Raw genomic sequence first — 27908 nt, 5'->3', positions numbered from 1 at the left:
AATGCTAAACATACAGGCAGAAAATTTCAATTTCAAGTCTAGCAGTTCTTTGACATGAAATAAATATTGAAATGTAACTGGTCCTTGGTCTTTTACTGTTATAAAATGGTAATCACTAGTAAACATTGTCCTTTCTCACACCACCAGTAAGAATCAAATGAAAGAATTTTATGAAAAGATTTTAAAGACAACAAAGCACCATACAAGATTAATATTTGCTCTCTTTTTCAAGATAAATAGAAGCCATATAGTGGCACTAACTTGGCAGGAAATCGGTAAGTCTTTAAAGTTTCAGAGCTCAGTTTTCTCATCTGTATAAGATGGGGAAATAATCTCTATTTTGAAAATATCAAAATGAGATGATGCATTAAAATGCTTCACAAACTAATGTTGTCTTCAACTCTGAGAATGACACTTTCTACTGTCAACTCTGGTTTACAAGCCTTTCATATACTAATTGTCCTACTCTGGTCTAGATCTAATACCCAAGCTCTGATCTGATCATGAAGACTACCCTGAAGCCACGATCTTTTCTTGTACATGTCATTATATTACAGTTGGTGCAAAGATTACAACACCTTTATCTAGTAGTTCTATCACAGTAGATTCCTAGATGGCAGTAAGTTAAAATAAATTCCTAAGCCTGTTCCCCAAAAATATTTATTTTAAAAAATTCCCCCAGGTCTAAATTTGTATGGCTAATGGAGAGATGAAGGGCAGCTTCATGCAGGAATTTATAGTTATCCTTGCTATAATTCACCTTTGAGGCTTGACCTGACCCTTCCACATCAGCCTCTAGAATTCTGATTCTGTCCTCCAGAAGAGTGGGTATTCCACACCAAAATTCTGCATGATAGTCAAATGCAGTAAGTCTTTATCCCAAGTTCTTGGCAAACATGTTAAATGGGTCAGAACCAAGGACAGCACCCATGATTCTAGATATTTCTATCCAGGCTTCTGTGGGTCTATTCATGAAATACACATACCAATACTGAGCCACTGGTTCTGTAACCATCTGGATGTACCACTGTTCAGCCTATCTCTCTCTATTCAGTGTTTGAATATTTGGAGAAACTCTGCCCCATATAAAAACCCTACCACCTTTACCTTTTACATCATTCTTCTGACCCACTAATCTGATAACCTTATCCCCCCTCCCCTACCCCGAAGTCAGGCGAATTTGGTATGGCTACACTTTGTATTCTCTTGCTGGTGCTTACTACGTAAAGTTGGTATCACATTTTTTGTTTACAAGTTGGCAAGGAGCTGCTTTGTGTCCCTTTTTTTAAACACATATAACCCAAGTTCATTACAGAAAAATTATAAAATCCATATAAGCAAAAACTTTTTAATCCCTAAATCCTCTCAGAGATAAGGGCTCCTAACATTCTGTATACATCCTTCTAGGCTTACACAACCCTACAGAGTCTTTCTGGCTGCAAATTATTTAACTTTGATAATCCATTTTAAAGGTCTGCTAGAGTATGACATCAAATTTATCAGCCAACATCCCCCAAATACACCCACCTCTACTTTTCGAGTTCTTAAAACCAGGAAAAGTGCTCATCGATCACATCTCAGGGTGCTATCATGCAAGGCTACCAAACACAACCGTACAAGCTGTAAAGGGCACAACTATACCCAGCAGCTCTGCTTCCTCTCAATGTTCCACAATTCTGAAAATCACATCTACAGGTTCTGTCAATATCCTGGCACACAATGTCTTTAGGCCTGCTTGTTTGTAGGAGCTTTGGTTTCCTTTTTGTGTATCTCCATGATCATGTGCCCCTTTCTTCCATCTTCATTTAAAATCAGGGAAATCCATGGATAATCACATACAGTCTTACTTGTAGCCCTCCACTGCTAGGACTAACACATTAACAAGAATTTCAAATTTCAGAATCTCTCAGACCTCTATATTCATATTTTCTTTTAGTGTCTCTAGTCATGGGCTAATAGATCTAGCTCTTCTCTGAATTTTTCTAATTCTGGGTACTTACCTATCTTCTAGTTTCTACACGTCCTATGAGAACACAGTCACCTTTCAAGATCTAGGTTATTTCCATATCATTAACCAAATCCTCCTAATTGATCATAAACACACCCCTAACCAATTCCCCTCGTGAGTCCCCTGCTCTCTGAGAGAGGAAATGAATAGGAGACAAGATTGCATCAGATAGTTGCTTTCTCAATGCAACTTTCTCAATAACTGCAATATCCCCATTGTCTGACTATGAACTGGGGAAGCAGCATCCAAATCTTCCACCTGCCTGGGTGGTCTAGGAGCTGGTTCTCAGAAGCCTGTGTGGTTGTAATTAAGTCACTTAGGGCAAGTGATTTTTAAAACAAATAAACAAAAACAACAAGCAACAAAAACAGATTCCCTGGACATTTTTTCTGGTCTACTGAATCAGAATCTTTAGATGGTGAGGACCAGGAATCTGTATTTTTAAGAAGTGCCACCAGATAATTTTAAACAGTTGGGAACTACTGCTTTATAGCCATGATACCCCTTTTAGTCCTCTTTGATTTTTTCCCCCTTCAATAGCTCACCATTAGACTATCACTGAGTTTCTGCATAAGGAAATCTCTAACACATATTTCCTCCTCTTTCAAAATGCCATCACTCCAATTCAGTAACATCTCTATGACATCTATGAGATTCCGTTTCTTCGGATAATACTTTAAATTCATACCATCATTCTAGGAGGCAGCATGTTTTAGTTTCTTGGTAAATGCCCTGGCTGCAGAGTCAGATAACCTGGGTTGAAGCACATCAGTCTTCCTTTTTGGATCTCATTTTCCGTAAAATAGGAATGGTATTAAATGGCTGAAGTGGATGATCTTGATATAATCTGCACAATAACCCTCTGAGACAGCTACTCTCAATATGCTCGTTTTATGAACTACTTATAGTTGGTGCAAAGATTCGCACCAGTTGGGAAAGTTAACAGGAAGAGGTTATTAAGGAGCCTGATACAGAACTGGTACTTGCTAAGTGTCAGTCTCTGTTCTCCTTCCCTCATACCCAAATCCCCTTGGCTGATATCATTGGTCAAAGAAGCTAAGCAATGTTGCTCTTCTTTGTTATTTTCTGCAGAGAAAATGTTGCACTCTAGCAAAGTGCTAAGCCCACTCACATTCCCTTAAAGGTTTAGGGTATTGGAATCCCACAACCTCTATCTGAACACCTTAGAAAAGCTATCCCCAGAGCCATGCAGACCATTTAACTTCCTTGTTTCAAGCCTATTTGGGACAAAGAAGTTACTGAGTAAGGTGGTCCATTTGCTCTGGCTAAAAAGTGCTTTGAGGTGTTAAAACTAAGTATTTCTTGGGGCGCCTGGATGGCTCAGTCGTTCAGTGTCTGCCTTCAGCTCAGGTCATGATCCCAGGGTCCTGGGATCGAGCCCCGCATCGGGCTCCCTGCTCGGCGGGAAGCCTGCTTCTCCCTCTCCCACTCCCCCTGCTTGTGTTCCTGCTCTCACTCTCTCTCTCTCTGTCAAATAAATCTTTAAAAAAAAGAAATGCTTAGGGTTTTTTTGTTTTTGCTTTTAAGTACCAATATCTGGCTCTCACTGACTCTATCCTGCTGAGACTCCCCCATCTCCCATCACCACCCCCCTTCCCAAGGCAACAAGAGGACACATTATGGTTTCAGAAAACGAGGCCAGAATACGGCACACACAATGCTGAGGAAGTGCTTCTGTTGCTAATTATAGGCACCAGATGAAGGTCTGGAAAAATTTCAGTAAATTAAAACAATTAAAAGGCACAAATTTCAAAGTTCAACATGTAAATAACACTATACCAAAATGAAACTCAACTGTAAAATGTCAGTTCAATGCCCTTGACTACAGCCTGTTTTAACACAGCTGCTTAGATCATACAATTATAGTACCTTTTATTATTTTAGAAACACATTTCGAAAAGCAGCTGCAAAGAAACTCCCTTCCCACCCACTCCTGCTGTCCCTTCCAAGTCACAGATCTAGTTGTAAAATCTGAAGTTAGAAACCTTCTGAAAGAAAAAAACAATACAACTGCTGACAGCAACAGTACGTCAATGGATGTCTTTAACTTGGAATACACTGACCTAAAGATTCAGAGAGAACTGAAGTGAAATGACACTCAGGTCACAAAGTCCAACATGTTGTTGTACCAACAAAGTGGTGCAAACGCCTACCTATATGATGTCAGGATGAATCAATTCAGAAATTAGCGGGTGAATAATTAAAACTTCCTGGCAACAAATCTTATTACCTCCGGAGAAGCAGGTGTTTCCTGCCTCTCTGGGCTTTTTTTTTTTCCCCTTTCCTTTTTTTTTTTTTTTTTTTTTTAAGCTACCATCCTCAGAATACCCACCAGATGTCAGGCATATTACATACATTGTTTTTAATCTTCACAATATCCCATGAAGTGTTATTATTATTCCCACACAAAAAAGGAAACCAAGGGTCCAAAAAGTGGGCTCGTAGAACTATTAAGTGCAGGGGCTGGGATTCAAATTTAGGGGCTGTGTAAATCCAACACCCAAGCTCTTTCCACTCTGTCATGCTGGTCTTTGGCCCTGCATCCAGCCTAAAAAGCCTTAGCTACGCTCTGGTTCTTCCATGTCTCCCAAGACCTTTGATCTAGTCTGTCACATTTACAGTCCATAACGGTTTATCATCCTTACTTGGGGATAAGACAAATGAATAAACCATGGCCAGGAAGCTAAGTGTTTCAAAATTCTTAATTGCTTAGATACCTCACCAAAAGGATCGCCAATGCTTATCAACCTCTTTGAAGTACGATCTGCCTCTACTTCAAATGGTATAAATTTTCCCTTTAACAACAGTTCTCACAAACCACAAACTTAGCCTGCAGAAATTGACATCGCAGACTAAACATTTACCATGATTTTTAGAAAAGCATATCATAATTATCACTTTTTCCACTGAACCAAAAGGAGCCAGAGACCACAAACATTTTCCATTTTCCCTATACTGACAGGTATGATATTCACAGTAAGCATTTAAAAGTGAGAACTATAGACAATTTTTATAGAATTAATGGTTTCTACAATCAAAAGAAGTCTTAAGTTGACAATTTCAAAGAGTAAAAACTTGAAACTCAAGATCATCTACAGCAAAAGTTAAACACCAAACTAGAACAGTGATTAGTAAAGTTGCTCCACACATTATTAAATTTAAGTATGAACATACACATGGACCTGTTTCTACCCTAATACTCTTAAGGCAGGGTCTTTGTTAAGGAACTAACGCCAATTTTAATCCAAGTCTACTAGACACCAACACAATCAACTAGGCCAGCTTGTCCCCAGCTATTAGATTCATATGTATGATATATACTGACATATGTATATATGTTCATATCAAATCCTTTTAAAAGAAATAGCATTTTAACAAAAATATTTCCATGTCCCAGCCAATGGTCCGTTCATTTCATGTAACATTCAATACCACAAAATTCCACTTTAACAGAGATATGGACAATGCCTTAAAATTCGCTGTAATGAAAACTGAATTGTATGCAATTATACTAACCATATTTATATACATAACACATGTTCATCTGTTCTGTCTCTTCTCCAAGACCGTACACTCCCCAAGAGAAGGGGTTGCCTCTCAACTACACTCTGCAAATCAAGAGAACTTCAACAGTGCCACCTCGTGGATATTCTGTAAACATAAGGTGAGTTTCTTGGCACTCTAAAATGTTTGAGAAGCAAATTACAGGCAAAAATAAAATAAAACCAAAACAGTAGAAAGCAAACAAAAAAACAACAGATTTGCCTGAGAAAAATGAAGCCATAACTTCATTTAGTTAAAAGCACTTATGAGGAACAATTACAATCATCCACTTTAAAAACTGCCCTTTTTCTTGATGTAAGATGCAACCTCAGTCCACAGAAAGGCTTGGGTGCCAGGGGTTCTGGGTTCTGGCACTGCACAAACCAGAGACGCTGCACCAAAGGTTCACTCACCTTACTTAAACCCACCTATAATTCCCTCTCCCCAACCCCTTCGCCCTCCCTCCCTCTCATACAATTAAAACCGTATCTGTTTCTCTCTCATAAGTAAAAGTAATTATTACTGAACTGGGTTGTAAACATGTATTCTATACTTAGGGCCAATTTAAGGAATTTTCCAGAGTAATCCTAACTGTAATGATTTCAGCCTTTGCACTAACTTTTGAAGCAGCCCCCACCATCACCCACATAATCAACACAATAACCAAGATGTATGATCTTTGTCATTTCATGCAATTTCTCTGATCACTGGCTTCCCAGTCTATACAATGAAAAAGAGGATTAAGGATGGCTAAGATCCCTCTTAGCAATTAAATACTACACAATTCTAGAAAGAGAGGGTTCTTATTTTCTTTTCTAGAAATACTAATGAATGAAATGGGGCAAACAATACTACATTTTAGCATAAAAACAATAGGAGAGTCAAAATTTTCTAAGCTAACTCTCAAATATCCTTAAACACTCCCCATTGTATGAACACATTTTGGAAGAAAGAGTAGAAATTCGAAGCTGCCCTGAGACCCGAGCCCTGGTCCTATCTGCTGTGGAAATCCTTAGAATATGGAGTCCTGATGCACTGTAAATCACAGACAGGCTAAGAGAGGAGCTACTCTTTGAAGAGCTGTCCAGAAGCTCTGATAGGTTAGGGCTGGTGGCAATGGCACTGTTTTATCCCTGGCCATTTGTAGGTCTACCCTGGCATGGCAGTTGTAACCTCTAGACTACACTGACCATATTAGATGAAAACATTCTGGCTACCATTCTCTTCAGAAGTGAAATCTATCTTACTAGTCAAATTTATATTTAAAATTAAAAGAACAAGAGGAGGAGTGATAAAGAGAGAGAAAAGAGAGAATTAATGAGTGATCAAAAGTCAAAGAGGGATACAATAGGGAGAGCACAGAGGATTTTTAGAGCAGTGAAACCGTTCTATAGGATACTATAATGATACATACATGTCATTATATATTTGCCAAAACCCATAGAATGTACAACACCAAGAGTGAACCCTAATGTAAAGTATGGACTTTGGGTGACAATGATGTATCAAGGTAGGCCTATGTGTTATATAACAAATGAGCCACTCTGGATGGGATGGTGATGGGGAGTGGGGTGAAGATATGGAAAATATGGGAATTCTCTATATAGTCTATTTTACTATAAACCTAAAATTATTCCAAAAAATAGTCTTTTTTTTTTTTTTAATCAAAGTAAACTTAACCAGAGGAGTATGTGGGTGTGAGGGAGACAGGGAAAGAGAGAGGGAGAGAGAGAGAGAGAGAGAATGAGGGAGAAGATGCAGAAATAAGTTTCAAAAAATGTACTAAAGACATGCCATCAGTTTTTCCAATATATTTTTGCCATCCCCTATCCTAAATGTCACTTCAGGTACAAAGGAACATCCTAAACTTTGGGACACTTCTTAAACACAAACACTGTAGGAAAAATTGTCTCATATTTTTAAAAATTACTTATAAAGGCAAAATACAGATTATATATAGACTACATCAAAACTATCAGCATAGCATTAACTCCTTAAATTAAGTGAAACAATAATATGACCAAAGACCAACACCATTAATCGCAGAAATGGCCTACATTTCCTATACAGATGCTACATTATAACTCCTTTTCAAGTGCCATATATTAAAATACAATATGGTTCCAAAGAAACTCACACTGTAGTCACACTGTACTCACTCATGCATTTCACAAATATCTACTCAGCTCCACCTAGGCCCTTGGGCTGGACATTCTTCCACTGCTCAGCTTTTTAAAAGACAAGTACAGTTACCTGGTAAAGCAGTAATAAAGTCCCGCTGCAACATGGGCTTCAGGTAAGAGTTAATATGTCCATGCTGATAATGACACATTCGTGAAATAAGGTGTTCCACAAATTCCACTTGATCTGATTCAGACCACTGGTCAAAATATTTAATACACAAGTCTTTTTCTTTTTGATAGTTTCCTTCTGATGGCCTCTTTCTGGAGACGATCACAGATGATGTTCCATTACTTATCTATTTTAGAAAAATAAAGAAAAAATTAATTGGTTTGATAAGGAAAAGAAATCTAATTAGTATTTCATTGGAAACATTTTTTCACCCTGTGCATTTAATCTTAAAATGCCAGTTACACCTTAAAGTCAAACTCATTCCTTCATTAATTCATTCATGAAGTAATTTAAAATGTCTTCAGGGCCTGTGTTCTCAAATTAGTCTCTAAAGTAAATGTCAAATTTACAGCTATTTATGAAGCTAAATGGTGTCTCAAGTCATCATTCTCCAAAGCTTATTCTAAAACCATGTGGCTATTAAATAACCATCTTAGAGAACTTGCTCAACTTGGCCAAGTAGCAACGATTGTTTTACTTCCCCAAAGACCAAAGTCAATGCTATATTCATCTATGCCAATGGTTCTCACACCTATGTGCATCAGAGTAACAAGAGGGCTTCCTAACTCACAGATTGCCCGGCTCCACCACAGATGCCCTGATTCTATTGGTCTGGAATGCAGCCTGAGAATCTGCATTGCTAACAAGTTCCCAGGTGGTACTGCCCCTGCTGGTCCGCAGAACACACTTTGAAAACCACTGGTCTATTTAATGAAGAAACCTGAAGGCAATTCAATCTAAAAACTGAATCCATCTCCAAAATGTATCCAGGGTTACTAAACTGCTGTCAAAAAAAGTTTAGACTTTCACTCCCTTTGTTTGATCACCTACTCCAAAAGTCACCCAAGGTAAACCACATATTCCTGAAATGATCCTTATCCTATAGAGTTGGCCTATGATATCCCACAGACTCCTATACTAACTGTGCATTTCTCATCAAATCTACATGGTCCTTGCACAAAACCAGTACACTGTTCTACAAATGAAAACTACATACACTGCAGCTGACAACAGCATCAGGAAAAAAAAAACAAAACCAAAAACCAGGAATCCCTAGACTGAAGCCACAACTGCCACTGATGCTATAAGGCTCAATAACATCCCTGTTTAAAAACAAAATTACCTCTATGTTTTTATCAAACATTTGCCAAGCTATCTGCCCATCACTCCTTTGATAGCCCCTTCATGTGTAATACCAAAAAGACTAGCATAGAAGAGAATTTTGATAACTGAAGAGTTATATTACAAACATGCATTAATTCCATTAGGAGCTTATCTCAGAAGTTTCACACAGAAAGAACCAACAGCTTTGTTATCACTATGTTCCCTAAATTAGAATGGACTCAATCCATCCCATAAATATCCATAGAAGTCTGGCTTTCCTTATTAAAATCTTAGATATCATACCTGCCTGAAGCAAGTTTTATGTCCACATTTAGAGGTATAGTCAGAAGGCTTTCGGCTCCCACCCCATTTATCTTACCACCTCCTTCTCTAGGAATGTTTTTTCCCTTGTCATTTGGGTGAGGAAGAGCTCAATGACATGGAGTACCACTTTTTCTCCCTTGTCACTTGGGTGAAGGAGAGCTCACTGACACTGGGTACCACCAGAGGGCAGCATTGAACAGAAATTTTTGATGCTGCTTGTAGTTAAGACCTCTATCTAACAGACCTTAAAAATCAACATTCAAAACAGTCAGAAAAAAATGAAAATTCTTCACTGTGATGAGTATCTGCTGGCATAAGGAGCATCTTTGCTACTTTTAAGTATAAGGGTGTTCACCATAATGTTATAACAGAAAAATTAGAAATAACTGCCCAACTATAGGCAAGTGGCTAAAGCAAATAATAATGCATCTACATAGGGTACTATAATGGAGCCATTAAAATTAGGTTTATAAAGTAAGATTTTAATAACAAGAGAACATGTTTATGAAACCATGTTAAGGAACAAAAGGCAAGATGCACAATTTTATACAGGATTATAATTACAGTTATTTGTGTGAAGGGGAACACACAAGACAGAGTAAAGGATACGTACAAAAATGCTACAAGTGCCTAATCGTGAGAAAAAGAGCTGTATGTTTTCCTTCCTCTTTTCTTTCTAGATTTTGTTCATTGTAACTTGTCAAAATAATTTCTTTCGTAACAGGTTAAATATGATGGTAACAACTTGCATTTGTGTACTGCTTTATAATTTACAAAATACTTTCATATCCATTACCTCATTTGATAAGCAAAAGGGTTATTATTTCATCTACAACAGAAGGGTTCCTAACCACCCAGCTTCCCTGCAGCACTGGCATACCAATAACTAGTTGACTGAAAGACAGAACTTACGAAAGAAAAACGGAAAGCCAAAGTGTTAGGAGCCACTGTGAACTGAAAAATCAATAGTAAATGAAGAGACTCCTATTGGAAAATACCAAATGTGAAGGAGGAACAGAAGTCAGTCTGCACACAGTTCCCCATATAGTGGCAAATGCACAATTCTACAGCACATTTTCCATTTCTACTTCTAACCACCTGCTGGGACCAGAAGCATCTTCCTGGCATTGTTTTGCTTTGTTTCATTTCCACCTTAAATTTGTTGGGCATACTTTATTCTTACTAACCAATCTACTCCTTTTATTTCAAATAAAATGAACCCAGAGAATATTTTCACATTATTCTCTTCCTATTTAAAATCTGTTTTGCTTTTAATAGTGTCTTTATGAAGGGAAAAGTTATTTGTACCATAATGGTTGATGAAAGGATCAAATCATGAAACTTTACATACCACCATCCACACGCCCCCACTGGCAAAAAAAACCAAACAAACAAAAAACAAAACAGAAAAACCCTGGGGGACTGGGAGGGAACCGGGCAGACTAAAACAGAGCCAGAGGAGAAGAAAACAGAGTTTAAAGGGAAAGAGCAAACTAACAAGAAATGGGGGAGAAGGGTGAGGGTAGCGAGACTAAGTCACCAGTGCACACACTGGTATGGCATGGTACTATTCTGGTGACAAAGGACACCACCTTCGGCTTAGCCTGTGCCAATATACTGAGTATTTCAGCCTACAGACACTTCAGAATCTCTGTAGTAACCCCAAAATTCTTTACTATTCATAATGACACTTCCCTAAGGAACAGAAGATAAATTAGGGTGAATTCTGAAACTAGCAAAAATGCACAAAGGAAAATGCTTAGCTCTTGTTTTTACGGAGGACACGACCTGAGGGAGCATCTCATCTATAGTAAGTCAACTGCTATCTTATCTGTGCGGCGTCATTCCTACCTGCCAAAGAGTATTTTTCTTTGGGGACTCATCTTCATTTTGATCCTCCATAACTGAAGTGTTCTAAGGGGGGAAAAACAGGTTATTTGAATTATGACGAGTTTTACAAATCCCTAAATAACTACACCAAAATATAATTTTGAAACCCAAATTAGAATGTATCGACACAAACCCAAGAACTATTTGGCTTGTGACTAACACGTGCCATTTTGGGTCAAGAGGGTTGTGCTCCTCTTTCATAAATCAATACAGTTAGTGGCTGGACAAAAGTAAGCATAAAGTCTTTACTTCTAAGGTTGGGCATGCTTAGAAAACAGCTATATTATGGGACTGGGACTGAGGCTCTACCTCAGTCGTCACTGTTAACTCTTTCACTTGTGGCAAGAAGTCCGAGAGACCCACTAAGTTCTCGATGATTGCTCAAAGCATTTACTAGAATGTCTGCTATTCAGGAATCCATCCCAACCATCATCAGCAAGTAGGACTGACAAAGCTCTGGAAGCCTCTCTGCTTTTCTCTTTCCTCCCTTGATAACTTTGTTTTTCTGGACGGGCTCCACAATCTCCCTTAGCAAGCATGGTGGGTACCCCAACTTCTTCCCTGAAAAGGAGGATGCTGGTAGCCAGTAACAATCTGGCTTGCCTTGGGAATGCATTAGCTTTTGATTTTTGTGTTTACTGCACAAAGAGGCACTGTGTAATCTTTCTGGTGACCTAGTCGCTCAATAGATGCCCATTAACTGGAGATTATACATGATTGGATTTTCCCTTTTGAAGCTCCTACCTAATGGCTAAATGGAAACTTAATGAGAAGGGAAAGTGGGAGAGTTGTGCTCTGAAAGGAATAACAATTTAAGTCCCTCTAAGATTCCTTCCCAAACCTAAAATTCTAACATTAGGGTATAAAATTTATAACATTCCGCAGCAGTATTCAAAAGGATCCTACAGATCTGTTTAAGTTATCAATGTTTACAAGATTCTGTTTATTGCCTTTGGGGATAAGCCTATCTCAAAATTTCCCTATTTTTCCTTTATTTTCTTCAAGTCTTAAAACCCATACTGTATTCTCAAACAATTTGTTTGAAAAACCCAATGTGGGTAATGACAGAAGAAACACCACTGAACACTAGTACACTGTAGGTCACATTGCTGGCTCTGATGAGGGATACAGTATGATGTAGTACAAGAGTCAAAGGCCTTGAAACCAGAGAGACGTTGGAATGCCAATCTGGTCACTCATCAGTGTGTGTGTGTGTGTGTGTGTGTGCGTGTGCGCGCATGATCTTGACAAGCTGTTTTTCCCATGGACAAATACAAACCATATAAAAGTGTTGTGGGGACTGAGACTCCCCAGCACAGTGCTTGATGTGTAACTGGTATTCAAAGAAATCTGTTTATGTCCTGCTTTGAAGATGCTACTTTCCCCAAGTGCTAACTTCTCATACTTTTCTAACCTCAGACTTTGAGAGAATAGCTCCAGATGGCCGCGTACAGAGAAAATCCACTGGCTCCCTCACTAAAATTTTGTAAGCCCCACAGCACCAAGGTCTGCAATGGGGGAGAGGGGCAGAAGGGCCAGGCTTCCTGTATGAGAAAGCCAAGAGCTAGAGAGGAAGGCAATGTGTCCAAGGGGCCAAAACAGGTCTAGAGTGAAGACAGATTAATGATCCTGAATGGGAAGAAGAAGATGGAGTATAGAAAAACAAAAGTAGTATTTCTCCATGTAATTTTCCTTTTACTGCTATCTAGAAGGACTTGGGATTAATAAAGCTGGCACGGGAGTGAATAAAGGGGCAACAGTGACTAAGTACATCATCTTCTGGGTCTGACTGGTAGTTACAAAGCCATCTTTGCAAGGTTACAATGTCCTCGGTTCTAAGAGAGTGAGAAGAAGAAAGCATGGCTGGAAACATGAAAAGTTAAGTATACAGAGTAGAGGAAAGATGGGAGGTCCCTGCCCCCATTTTCAGGCACCCCAGGAAATGTATGAGGGATGCATAAATGTAGTGTTTTAAACTAAAAACTTGTGTTATACAGGAGGAGTCTGAACCCACCAGAGCTATTCTGACCTAAGCTACCTAAATACCTTCCTCACTCGGGGAGGAAATAAAAGTCAGAAGTCCCCACAGACTACACAAGAAGCAACCTTCTTTACAGTTTAATTCTTCCTTTCATTCATTCCAAAACAGAGAAATGGTGTTTATTTACATAGCTGAGAAAGAAACAACCCCTCTGATAAAAATAGCAACTATTCTCTTAAGGCCTGATAAAAGTGAATAAAGATATACAATTTAATAAAATTATATTTAATAAAGCCCTGGGGTGGCTAGAATAGCTTCCCCATCATACATATCTTTTCAACTTCTCTTATAAAGCCCTCAGGAGAAGATGCCAAAGGGAAAATGCTGCTCTCAAGCTACACTGATCAGAGGATCATTTCCAAGGAGTATTCCAGGTGACACAAGAGATGCTCAGAGTGAAAAGGGTCCCAGGGTCTAATTAAGTTTGACAAATGCTGTATGCTCCTGTGCATGCTCTCTCCTCCCAACCTCACCCCCTTTTTTCCGTCTCCCTCTCTCTCTCTTCACACACACACACACACACACACAGTCACAAAATATCTCAGTAAGATACTAAAGGCTCTGAAATGTCCTATAATTAAATCATGTTAAATTAGTTTAATCCAGTTTTCCCAAGTTTGTTGGACGTGGACATCCCCCTTTTATATCTCTTAGTGATAGTTCCAGCACATACTGGCAGACACCGGACTAGGACACTAGCATGGTATAATCCCTTCCTCCTCCCACTGTACTGGGCAAATATTTCTGAGAGAGCAAGGAAATACCCACTTTTGCTAAGTATAACATACTCGCCTCCTACTGCCCATCTTTGTCAGCCTACAACATGGGACTGTGCGGAAAGGAGGGACGGCATGAACAGAAAATTCTCTTATAAGAGCCAAAATTTTTTCGTAATCACTTTGACTTTTACTCCTTAAATACTAAAATAGACACAAGGTCACAGGCTCAAGGGTGAGGTAAGAAAGAACAGTGAGTCTGCCAGAAGAAAAGAAAGGTGTTTTCCTATATCCACACTCTCAGATGAAACTGAGTTAAGCCAATCTAAAAGTCGAAACCCTCATTAAGTCTTCAATACTTCTGGGAAAGGAAAGTTCTTTGAAATACAAACCTGACTTATGCACTTCCTACCCTTCTCATCACCATCACTTTCTTCCTACATCTACCAAGCAGCATTACATGTAAATAAAAATGCAGACCTTCCTATTCTGATCCTACTTCCAATGAAACACACAATCCAGGAAGCAGCAGCTAGACTTGAAGGCTTATCAACTTGAGGACCATTGACATTTTGGGGTCAGAGAATTCTGTCTTTTGGGGGAGCTGTCATGTGCCCTACAGGACGGTTCACAGCATCCCTGGCCTCTGTGTGCTGGATGCCAGAAGCAAGGGGGTAGGTACCAGCAGCAATACTTGAGAGCCACTGCTCTAAGGGTGTGGCCTGTTTGGGAAGCTGTACTTACTGAATTGCCATCTAAGACCTGGCCTTTCTTTCTCTTCAGGCATCTTTCCTTTGGCCCCTGTGACAGCCATGATTTCTTCAAATGGAGTCTGATATCACCATCACCAAGTAATTCATGGAATATGTAGGTATCTAAGTTCTGGTGTAAGATCCACTTGCCATCAAATTCATACTGGGGAGAATCTGAATCAGGAGTTCTTTGCTAGAGAGGGCTTGGGGGTGTGGTAAGGACTACAAATACCTTTAAGTCACGCACAAAAGTTAGTGTATATACACGCCTATGTCTCTGCATTAAAAAGACTGCAATGGCCAAATGATGTGGTCTATGTAGTAGCACCATCCTAAGGAAGGAAACGGTACTGATCCCGTCACAATAGACTACATCCCAGTATGTGGTATTTCAGAACTACCAAATACTACAAGAATCCAATGCCTGTTCCTTCTCTTATAAAGCCTTCAAGAGAAGATGCCAGAGGGAAAACGCTGCTCTCAAGCTATACTGTTCAGAGAATCATTTCCCACGAGTATCACTGCTGAGAGCTGACTGTACCCACACAAAGACTCACCTCATACAGTAAGTAGACTGGGAAAGATGATGGCGAAAAGGAGAGGAATATATTGTGTTTACTAAAGTGGTCACTTCCAGGTAGTATCTCGATGCTCAGACAAAAAAGGGCCCCAGGGTCTAATAAAGTTTGACAAATGCCATATGCTACAAAAGCACTTGGCACTCTCCCTCCCTAACCCCGAGGTTAAAACACACTTCGTTAAGATATTGAAGGCTCAGAAATGTCTCATAATTAACAGCTGGTTAAGATAGTTTAACCTAGCTTTCCCAAGTTTGCTGGACACGGACACCTCCCTTTTATAATACCTAATTTTAACAATAGCTCAGCACATATTGGCAAACACCAGACTGAGGCAATCCACAGGCAATGCATAGCCTAAGTCCTTCCTCCTCCCACTTCACTGGACCAATGCTTCTGGGAGACAAAGGAAATGACCACTTTGGTAAACACAATATATTCCTCTCCTATTCCCCATCATCTTTCCCAGACTACTTACTGCATGAGGTGAGTTTGTGTATAGGTACAGTAAGCTCTAAGCAGTGATTTATCTTTGCCAGTAGGTGCCACCAACAGAATATATTTCACTTGGAAAATTCTCTACTTCAAGAGTTATATAAGAGGAATAAATCTCCTACTTTAAAAAAGCTGCAAACTCTGCATTATGAGTTTCATGATGAGAAATGCTTATAACAATGCAAGATCTTTGGGGCGCCTGGGTGGCTCAGATGGTTAAGCGTCTGCCTTCGGCTCAGGTCATGATCCCGGGGTTCTGGGATCGAGCCCCGCATCGGGCTCCCTGCTCCGCGGGGAGCCTGCTTCTCCCTCTCCCTCTACTGTTCACTCTGCTTGTGCTCTCTCGCTCGATCAAATAAATAAATAAAATCTTTAAAAAAAATGTAAGATTTTCATACAAAAATAATCTTTACTCTTGAGAGGAAGCAAAAAAAAAAAAAAAAAAACCCTACAAAGGATCTGGAAAACATGTGAACATTCTGCCATTTTCTCTAGTGTTTTAAAATTTGGGGATTTAAGGCATTAAGAATGACAGGTATATAATGTAAAATGCTCCTAGCTAACTTTATTGGGTCTCTAACCTAGGCTTGTTTCATTCATCGTCTTTTTAATTTTCAGAAAAAAATATGAATGTATATACTGCAATTTTACAGAAAAAAACTGAGGAACAGAGAAGTAAGTGATTAAGAGTCACACAGTTAGTAAATGAGAGATGCAGGACTCAGATCTAGGTCTGTTCTACTCAGAAATCAATGTACTTTCCATACAGAAAAACACATCTCAGGTGTTTTCCAACTGCTGGTTGTAGCCTATGATATTAATTTAATGGGCTGCAACCAGCAAATTTTAATAAAATGAAACTGAATCTGGGCATTCCCCTGCCCACAATGGTAAGCATAACAAAAATCACAAAGGATAAATAATAAAAGGAATGAGCAAAAACAGAACAGGAAAATTCAAATTAAAGGAAAGCAAAAGTCTTTATTGCACAAGGAGAACAATATTCAAGTCAGATCACTGAGTGACAAGGAGTTTTTAAAATCTCTAAAAGCCATAATTTATGAAGAGGTTAATGTGAACTCTTACATACTGAATAAAATCCACAAAATACATCAAGGAAAAAAGTTTTACTTTTTTATTTTTAATTTTAAAACACCTTTTTGTCTTTGACATATCAAGGAGACCAAATAAAAAAACAAAAGACTTGACTTTCCATGGAACATTAAAAAAACAAAACAAAACAAAACAAAAACCTGATAGAGCATCCCAGGCCACAGATGAAATGTGAAATACAGTTAGAAATCAGGAAAAGATTATTGTATATTTAAGATCAGGCCAAGCAGAAATATCGAAATCTAGTCTACCAGTCACTATGTACCATAAATTCCAAAGATAAACAGAACAATGACTGGCACAAACAAACCAAACACCTTTGTGTTGTTACTGTTAATTCCACCCAGGCCCCTAATGTAGCCTAAAATGCTTCCCCCTTAAACCTAAATCTTACCAACACATTGCTGGGAAATGAGATCACCAAAGAGGCAGAAACATTCATTTGGAAAAAGACTAGACAAGCTTGTCCAAAAAAGCAGTCCCTTCTCTCATACTAATCTTACAACTCAGAAGGAAGAGAGCCACAATTACATCTATGCATACGGGACTTTTTAAAAACAACTCCAGCCACCATTAAACACAGCTCAATCAAAAACCTTCTTGCCCCTCCACACAAATATCAAAACATAGGAACAAACCAGTTGTTTTCTTTCCACAATTAAAATAAAAATTAATTAAAAATGTAAATTCACTGGGAGTCTGAAATCACCACTACATGATTTCTATAATGCAGAAAGTTTTGTTTCAGTTTATCTAACCTGCAGTTCCATTCAAATGTCTAACTAGGTACAGTATCATACTAAAGTACCTGGAAAAATGAATACAGGGTAAAATTTTTCTTCCTTTCTTCACCACCAATTATTTTTTAAAAGAGGAGAATGCTTATATTAGATACTAAAAATATTTTTAAGCTACAATAATTAAAGCAGTGTAGTGCTTTAATTGGCAAAGCCAAGATCAATGAAACAAAATAGGAAGTCCAGAAACAGATTCACTTATACTTACAAATTTGTATACGATAAAGTTAGAGCTTTGAATTGGTGAGAAAGGGATAATTAAAAAAAAAAAGTATTTAAAATAAAAACTAAAATGCTACCTCATATTACATTCCAATATATACTATGGATAAAAAGAATCAAGTGTGAAAAACTGTAACCATAAAACTACTAAAAGCAAGCACACAGGAGTTTTTAAAAATTTATGGAACAGGGGAAAGGCTGTCTAAACATGATACCAAAGATAGAAATAAATGTAGATTTGATTAGATTAAAAAATTCAAACTCATGAATGTTCACAATCAATACAGGAAACAAATACACTGGGGGAATATTATAATGTATGATAAATTACTATATAAAGATTTCTCTTTTTTTTTAAGATTTTATTCATTTATTTGACACACAGAGAGCACGAGCAGGGGGAGCAGCAGAGGCAGAGGGAGGATGCGGGACTTGATCCCAAGACTTTGGGATCATGACCTAGGCCGAAGGCAGACGCTTAACCAACTGAGCCACCCAGGAGTCCCTATATAAAGATTTCTAATAAATCAGGAAACCAAAACTAATTTCTTAATAGGCAAATAAGCAAAAAGTAAGTACAGATATTTCTAAACAAGAAATTAAAATGGCCATTAAAAATGAACACATACAAGGGATGCAATTTTTCACCTACCAAAAATGAGCGACTTTTATTTCTATATACTGTATAGGAGGAATTGGGCTCTCTGGTAAGATTATAAATCGTTACTTTTCAGAGAATATTTATCAATATATAACTTCAAAAAGTACTACATAACACTGGACATAATTTAACTTATAGCAATTTATCCTAAGGAATTGCAGACCTATATAAAATAGTAGCTGCAACAATTTATAACATGGAAAAACAGAAAACAATGTAAATGTTCAACAACAGAGTGTCATTTAAAAATATGATAAGAGACATTTTTAGTTCTTTTTAAAACATTTCTACTGAAGTATAATATAGTAAAGGGCTTAATTCTCAAATGTAACTAGTACTCAGACCAACATAAAGAACATCACCAGGGCCCCAAATACTTCCCTCATATCACTTCCTTCATATTACCTCTCAGTCATTAATGCCCAAAGGTAACCCCTATTTTTTAAAATCACCATAGAGTCATAGATTCATTTTTGAACTTTAAATAAACAGATTCATATCATAAATACTCTTTGAGTCTGGCTTCTTTTGCTTAAATTATGATTTGAGATTCTTAAATTCAGTGGCAGTTCATTCTTTTTCAAAAACTGCTACATATTATTTCAAAAGTTATTTATTCATGTTACTGCTAATGAACACTTCCACTTTTGGCATTTAAAATAATTCTGCCATGTCTGTTGGTGTACATGGGTATATATTTCTATCAGGTCTACAGCAGGGGTGAATAGCCAGGTCATAAAGTATATACACTTCCAACTTTTCCAAAGTAATTCTATCTAATAATCACTCCCACCAGCAGTGTATGTGAGTTCTAGTTGTTCTTTAGCAGGTATGGAGTGTATTTTTTTGCTTGGTTTGGTTTTCTGTTTGCTGTTATTGCTTAATTTTAAACATTCTCTTGGATGTATAGCAGTATCTCTCTGTGGTTTAATCTCCATTTTCCTGATGACTAATGATGTTGAACACCTTTTCACAAATTGATCAGTCATTTGGGTATCTTCTTTTGTAAAGTGACACTTTAAAGCTTTGTACCAGCTCTTTCCGTAAGTGGCCTAACCTGATCTCTGAAAATGGTTCACTATTCACTTGACCCAGAAAACCCCACAAAAGCATGCAAATCAAGAGGTGCAAATCAAGAGATTCAAATCTTCATGTTCACTTTAAAAAAGACCTGTGAAACTGCCCAGGCCATCAAAGGTATGCATATCCACAAAAAGCCACCAAGTATCATAAGGATGAACCTGACAGAAACAATGTGTGCCACTCCATCGCTACCAATGTTAGGTGTGCCCAGGCCAAACAGTGGGGCCAGATATAGGGCTGGTGGCCCAGGAGCACTGAATTTTTACCGCACATGCTTAAAAATGCAGAGAGTAATGCTGAGCTAAAAGGGTTTAGATGTACGTTCTCTGGTCATTGAGCACATCCAGGTACACAAAGCCCCCAAGCTGTGGCACAGAACTTACAGAGCTCATGGTCAGATTAATCCACTCGTGGAACCCCCCTGCCACACTAAGATGATCTTTACTGAAAAGCAGCAAACTGTTCCTAAGTCAGAAGAGGTAGGCTGCACAGAAGAAAAAGATATCCCAAAATAAACTGAAGAAACAAAAACTTATGGCCCAGGAATAAATATGGTATAAAATAAAAGCAAATAAAAGTTTTTTTAGGGCGCCTGGGTGGCTCAGTCGTTAAGCGTCTGCCTTCGGCTCAGGTCATGATCCCAGGGTCCTGGGATCGAGTCCCACATCGGGCTCCCTGCTCAGCGGGAAGCCTGCTTCTCCCTCTCCCACTCCCCCTGCTTGTGTTCCTGCTCTCGCTGTCTCTCTCTCTGCCCAATAAATAAATAAAATCTTTTAAAGAAAAAAAAAAGTTTTCTTAAAAAAGCTTTTGACTATTTTTTAATTAGTCTTTTCTTACTGCTATCTAGAAATTCTTTACATATTCTACAGTCATTTTTCAAACGTGTTTATTGCAAAGGTCTTCTCTTAATCTGGGGTTTAACTTTTCATTCTTTTAATGGAGTCTTTTGATAAAGAGAAGCAATCAATTTTAATGAAGTATAATTTATCCATTGTTTCCTTTATTATAATTTGTGAGTTCTACGTCCTGCTTAAGAAATATTTCCTCTCCTAAAGTCATAAACATATTCTCCCATGTAGTAGCCTAGAAATTTTTACTTTACCTTCTAACACTTACATCTAAAACTCATCTATAATAATCTTTATGGAAAGTAGAGGAGTCAGGATTCATTATGTTTTTCAAATTGTAGTTTGCAACCCATTGTGGTTTATAGTATCAATTTTGTGGTTTATAATACCAATTTCATGGATAACCATTTTTTTAAAAAAGATGAAATAGAACACAGTGCACATCCTCTATTTCATCAATTCTAACATACTTTTTTTACATTTTAATCTCTGAAATTGAGATATTTCTTATAATCAATGGCCATCTTACAATCAAAAATGGTGGGATTTTTTCTTAATGCTACGTAAAATAATGGCATATCTTACAATCCATGCTGTCTTAGATTTCTTTTTACCCCCTAAAGATTTATTTATTTATTTATTTATTTATTTGAGAGAGAACACGAGCATGAGTGGGGGGATAGAGAGAGAGAGGGAGAGAATCTCAAGCAGACTCCCTGTTAAGCAGTCAAGTCAAACACAGAGCCCGACACAGGATTGGATCTCATGACCCCGAGATCACGACCTGAGCCAAAATCAAGAGTTAGACACTCAAGTGACTGAGCCCCAGGCACCCACTCCCATGCTGTCTTATATTTCACAGTGGAAGACAGTATACATTGGGTTGATTATAGGAGTGTATGTTATATTCTACACACACAAATACATATATAAAACATATAAATACATATATGTGTGTATATATATATATATATAAATTACACACACAAACACATGCTCACATGTACTAAATCTAAATGTAAATTTTTTTGTTGTTGTTCCAAACATAAATTTTATTTCTTGCTGTGAAAATACTTAAAAACACTGCAAATCCCTGGTTAAGGTATTAAAGTACAGGGGCGCCTGGGTCTTTAAGCGTCTGCCTTCAGCTCAGGTCATGATCCCAGGGTCCTGGGATCGAGCGGGAAGCCTGCTTTTCTCCCTCTCCCACTCCCCCTGCTTGTGTTCCCTCTCTCACTATCTTTCTCTCTGTCAAATAAACAAATCTTAAAAAAAAAAAAAACTTATTAAAGTACAATGAATCCCATGTTGCAAAAGTTACCACCTTTTCAGCTTTCTTCCGATTCTTCTAATTATTTCAAAAGATATTTTTACATCTCTTTAATACTTTCAATTGTCTGTTTTTAACAAAAGGAGCTGGCCTCCTATTCAGTTTACTGTTAACAAACAGTAACTGCCTAAAATTTCATACAGTCTCAGCAAGTACCTTTGTTTTCTAGTCATGCAGTGATATAGTCCCCTTTTCTAAATCTTTAAAAGAAAGCAGATTTTTTAAACATGTGCAGCAGATAAAAAGAAAAATGGTATGCAAATATGTCAAAAACTGTGAAGGTTATACTCACCTGTCTAAAGTTAGGGGAAAACTATCTTAGAAGAATATGACATGAAAGAAGGTCTAAAGTATATTTTAAATTTAAAAACAGGGGGGTTTCAAAATAAGTCTGTATGATTCCATCTTTATGAATAAAATTTAATCTGTTAAAGTATTTATTCAGAACAATATCTAGAAAAGGTGTGTTAAAATGCTAACAATATTATCTCTGTATATTTTATTTTCTATTTGCTTAAAAGGCACATCTCTTTTTAATAGTAAGGAACAGTGATTTTAAAATTAAACTTAAAAAGTAAAAACTCTATGCCAAGACCCCAGATACGTATGCTCTAGGCTAAGGAAACAGAAACTAGTTCCTGAAAGTTAAGGCAGGAGTCAGATCCTGCTGCATATCATTCGACCTCTCTATGCCTGCTTCCTCATCCAGAAAACTGAAGTGGAAACAGGCCTCCCTGATGAGGGAGTGAGAAAATTTAAGAGAATCCTGGCACTTATAAGGGCTCCCTTAGTCAAATTTAACCTCCGAAAGGCAGAAATGCTTGGCTGTGTTATTCATTCTGTATTTTTAACCACTTAGGATAATTCCTCACACACTACTGAAGTACAGAAGCATAATAAATATTTGTTGACATGAATCTTAGCTAGAGTTATTATAATCTTCCTATGAATCGTAATGACAAATATAGGATTTTGTTTCTGCTTACTCCTTTCCCATATTTTCCAAATTGTCTACAATGAGCAAGGATTCAAGATGTGGGGGGGAAAAAACCATGCAACACAATTTCTGGCCCTCAAAAAAGTGGTTAAGAAACAAAAATCTATTTTCAGAAAAGCAGTCATCTTTATCAAGTATTCATTTACCTAAATAAAAGAAGAACACATCATTAATTATTTGACTGTTTAAAAAGGTCCAACAGAAGGATGGATAAAAGTCTGCTGGAGTCTCCCTGAGAAAGCAAACAGGGGAGTGGCAAAATGTGCACTTCCATGCTTCCTGGTGCTTATTAACACTTCGAAGGGAACTACAAAAGTAAAACTTGTAAAATGTTTCATATTCACTAAAGGAAGCCAGAAAAACAAGGTGCTTTCAAAGAAGTTAGTAGAAGAATGCTCAAAAGACACGGAGTCATGGCACCACAGAGGGAGTCAGTCAGCTGAAGTGTAAAGAGCAGGTCTGTAGAGACCCAGTGCCCCCACTGCAAACTCCCGCGCTCTGACAATGACAAACTATTTGATTTCCTGTAAGTTACTTGACTTCTCTCTCTTGGATTCAGTTTCCTCTTGTATAGTGCAGGGATAACACTGTCTATGTTGTAGGAACAGAGAAATAACATGTACAAAGCACCTACAACGTATCACTGCTCAGTGGGGGGGGGGGGATATAAATCAGAAAAACATTTTTACTTTTTTGCTTCCATTATTAATCATTTAAAAAAAATAAAAGCATCTATCAGTGATGTCAGCCAAAGCTAGAGAAATACCATACTGCATCACAATCACTTCTTATATTATTGTGTTTAAATATAACTTGGCAGACTAATATAAGATTCAAACATAAAACCTACCCGAAGAAATTACAAAGCAATGAATTACATTTGTAAGAAGAGTAGCTACCACTTATTGAGCACCAATTAGACATTATACTGTTTAAAGAAAACTAAACCCACCAAAAACGTGAAAGAGTAAGAGATGATGAATTCAACACAATGCCAGTCAAAATGCCAGCAGGCATTTTCCCCCCTCCCAAAAACTGAGCTAATTTTAAAATTCATATGGAAATGTAAAAAAACAAGGCAACCCGGAAGGACTAAGCTGGAGAATTTACACTATGAGATATCAAGATCTATTATAGAGCTATAGTAACTAGAATAGTGCTATGTAGAGACAAAGGTAGACAAACTGATCAACAGAACAAAATAGCATCCAAACTCGGATCCCACATTATGACTCAACCTGAATGAAAACCAAGGCCCTTCTCTCTCACCAAGCGGGGAAAAAATCCATTCTAGATAGACTGCAGATCTGAATGTAATGGTAAAATAGTAATTCTTCTCCTTTAGAAGAAACCATAGAACATAATCTTGGAATAGGCAAGCTTTCTTAAACAGGACGTAACTACTAACCAGAAAGAAAAATATGATGAATTCTATTAAAATAGTTTCTGCTCACTGAAAGATTAAGAGATTGAAAAGGTGATTAAAATGTTCTAAAACTGATTTATGCTGATGGTGCAACACTGAACTACATACTACTGAAATAGCTACATTTAATGATATGTAAAATACCTCTCAATTTTTTTAAAGAATTAAATTTAAAAGAAAAAAAAGGCAATCCACAGACTGAGAGATTGATAATACATCTGGAATATTAAGGAGAAAAAAAAAAACAAAAACAACACTTCAAATCAATAAGGAAAACACACACACATACACCCAACCAAAAAATGGGTAACACATTTGTATAGGCACTTCACAAAAGAAAATATCCAAGTCATATTAAAAAATAAAAAATCAACCAAAGTACTGCCCAAAGACAAACAACATTTGCGTTTTGGTACAGAGACTGAAAACTACATGTGTAAAAATTGTTTGAAACATTCCCTTGAATCACTGCTTTTTCCATGTGTCATGCATATGTTAGGTTACTGACGACCCACATTTTCATTTTTAATGGTTTTACCAGCTTGCTTCATCTCATTATTTACTTACTCAACACAGGAAGTAATGGACATTAAACTTTTTATTACTTTATACACCACTGCAAAGAAACCTTCATGCCTACATTAAGTCATTACCTCTTCTGATCAAATTCCTAGAATTGCTGGATCCATGAGAATGTGCATTTAGTCAATGGATGTCTGAACGGAGTTTCATTCCCTGTCTAATCATTTCTTTTCATGAAAACAGACATCATATTACAAGTTATTAACTCCAATAGCCAATTCTTACTGCTCACATTTCTGGACCTATTAGTAAGATTGAGCATTTCCTCCTTCTTGATATACTTCATTCACTTGGCTCCCAGGACTCTGCATTTGGCAAGTTCTCAGACCTCTACTAGAAGAAATGTTAAAGTTCCTCAGACAAAAGAAAAATAAAACCAGAAGTAAACTTAGATCTAATGAAGGAATGCAGATTAATGAAGAGAAAAATGGTAAAAGTTAGGGTATATATAAAATAATTTTCCCCGTGTTATAATTTTTTAAATATGACTGACTACCTGAGAAGTATAAAATTCTGCTGAGTGAAATTTTAAACAAGCCACAAATAAAATGGAAAGCTATCCTGTGCTCATGGACCGCAAGACTCCTATTGTTAATATGTCAATACTACCCAGACCAATCTACAGATTCATGGTAATCCCCATCAAAATCCCAACAGCATTTTTTGTAAAAAAACAACAACAAAAAAAACCCATCCTAAAATTCATGTGAAATCTCAAGGGCCCCCAAATAGCAAAAACAATTTTGAAAAACAACAACATTGGAGGGTTCACCCTTCCTGATTTCAACATTTCCTACACAGCTATAGTAATCAAAACAATGTAGTGCTGGCATATGGACAGACCAATGGAATAGGAAGCCCAGAAATAAACCCTCACATATATGGTCAAATGATTTTTGACAAGGGTGCCAAAATCATTCAAAGGACAATCTTCTCCACAAATGGTGTTGGGAAAAATGGATATCCACATGCAAAAGAATGAAGTTGGACCCTTACCATACACATTATAAAAATCAACTCAAAATGGAGCAAAGACCTGAACATAAGAGCTAGAACTGTGAAGTTCTTAGAAAAAAAACATAAAGGAAAAGCTTCGTGACCCTCCAGTTGGCAGTGATTTCTTAGATATGATCCCAAAAGCATAGGCAACAAAAGTACAAATAGATAAATTAAACTACATCAAATTTAAAAACTCCTGTGCATCAAAAAGTATAATCAACAGGGTGAAAAGGCAACCTGTGAAATGGGAGAAAATATTTGCAAATCACATAACCGATAAGGGATTAAAATCCAGAATGTATTAAAAAAAATCCCTAAAACTTAAAAGAATGAACAACCTGATTCAAAATGGGCAAAGGGCCTCAATAGACACTTCTCCAAGAAGATATACTAATGGCCAAAAAGACTATGAGATACTCATCAGCATCACTCATTATTAGGAAAATGAAAATCAAAACCAATGAGATATCACCTCACACCTATCAGAATGACTACTATCCTAACAAGAAAAAATAACAAGGATGTAAAGAAATTGGAATCCTTGTACATTGCTAGTGGGAATGTAAAATGGTGTAGTGGCTATGGAAAACTAAATGGTGCTTCTTCAACAAATCAAAAATAGAATTACCATATGAGTAAGCAAGACCACTTTGGGGTATACTACCAAAAGAATTAAAAGAATTTCAAAATATCAAGGAGATATTTGTACATTCATGTTCATATGGCAGCATTATTCACAATAGCCAAAAAGTGAAAGTAACTCAAGTGTCCACTGAAGGAACAACTGCTAAATACGATATAAACATGAAATGGCGTATTATTCAGTCCTAAAAAGGAAGGAAATTCTTGTACATGCTAAAACACAGATGAACCTTGAGCACATCACTCTAAGTGAAATAAGTCAGTCACAAAAAGACAAATACTTTACAATTCCACTTACGTGAAGTCTCTGAGTATTCAAATTCATAGAAACAGAAAGTAGAATGGTTGTTCCTTCTCCCTCTAGGGGAAATGAGGAGTTGTTTAGTGGATACAAAAAAGTCCTCAAGACTGGTTGTACAACTACGTGAATATGCTTAACACTACTGCACTGTATACTCAAAAATGATTAATATGGTAAATTTTATGTTATATGTATTTTATCACATAAAATTTTTTTAAAAACCAATAAACAGCTTCTGAAGTAATATTATATACACACATACATGTGAGTGATTAAAGCAAAAACAGTAACAATGTATCATAGCCTTTGTAAAAATAAAATGTGAGACAACAATAGCACCAAGGATGGGAGGAGGGAAGCACAAGTCTACAGATTTAAGGTCTGTCTTTCCATATACATGAAGCAGTATCTTATTATTTTAAGACAGGCTATGACAAGTTCAAGACACACACTGTAAACCCTACAACAAACCATGAAAAAATAAATTAAGCAAATGAAGTCTAATAAGCCAACAGTAAAGATGAAAATGGATTCACTGAAAAACTCAATGAATCCCAAAAAAGGTAGAAAAAGAGTAAAAAGGAAACAAAGAGCAGATGGGACAAATAAAAAGCAGTAAGATGGAATATTTAAAACCAAACATATTAGTAATTAATTAAATATAGGTAGTCAAAATTCTCCAAAATAAAAAGGAGAAACTGTGAAACTGGATAACTATATGCTACCTAAAAGAAACCCACTTTTAACACAAAGACACACTGGTTAAGAATAAAAGGACAGGTCCGTCTCTGTATCAGCTGGGAAGGACGTCAGACTTGAGGTTGGTGTTGAGGAGAATAACCACCATGACCTCCAGGGCTTTGATGAAACCTCAGACGCGAGGCCTTCTGGCCAAGCGCCTGCGATTTCATATTGTTAGAGCGTTCGCTGTATCCCTGGGGGTTGCAGCTTTCTATAAGTTTGCTGTGGCTGCACCAAGAAAGAAGGCATATGCAGATTTCTACAGAAATTATGATTCCATGGAAGATTTCGAGGAGATGAAGAAGGCTGGTATCTTTCAGAGTGCAAAGTGATTTTGGAATG

General features: G+C 37.3%; 1 protein-coding gene and 1 pseudogene across 4 annotated transcripts in view; one reads left to right on the top strand and one right to left on the bottom strand.

Annotated features, from left to right (window-relative positions):
- Positions 1–27908, bottom strand: part of FBXW11 (F-box and WD repeat domain containing 11) — a 122007-nt gene that overhangs the window by 31086 nt on the left and 63013 nt on the right. For 2 of the 4 annotated variants that reach the window (XM_028102671.1, XM_028102670.1), the window contains 2 exons: positions 11204–11266; positions 7826–8051 (listed from right to left, as the gene is read on the bottom strand). In XM_028102671.1, the coding sequence (XP_027958472.1) occupies positions 7826–8051; positions 11204–11254 (277 nt within the window). In that variant the 5' untranslated portion in view covers positions 11255–11266. The remainder of the gene's footprint in view (positions 1–7825; positions 8052–11203; positions 11267–27908) is intronic. The other 2 variants (XM_028102673.1, XM_028102672.1) reach the window with 1 other exon arrangement.
- On the top strand, positions 27671–27898 carry LOC148164385 (cytochrome c oxidase subunit 6C pseudogene; annotated as a pseudogene).

The sequence above is a fragment of the Eumetopias jubatus genome, unplaced genomic scaffold (assembly GCF_037043125.1).
Source record: "Eumetopias jubatus isolate StellerSeaLion01/CBP00866 unplaced genomic scaffold, mEumJub1_p1.0 scaffold_5, whole genome shotgun sequence".
NCBI lineage: Eukaryota > Metazoa > Chordata > Mammalia > Carnivora > Otariidae > Eumetopias > Eumetopias jubatus.
Note: the sequence above shows the minus strand (reverse complement) of the source record. Positions and strands in the feature narration are given on the sequence as shown.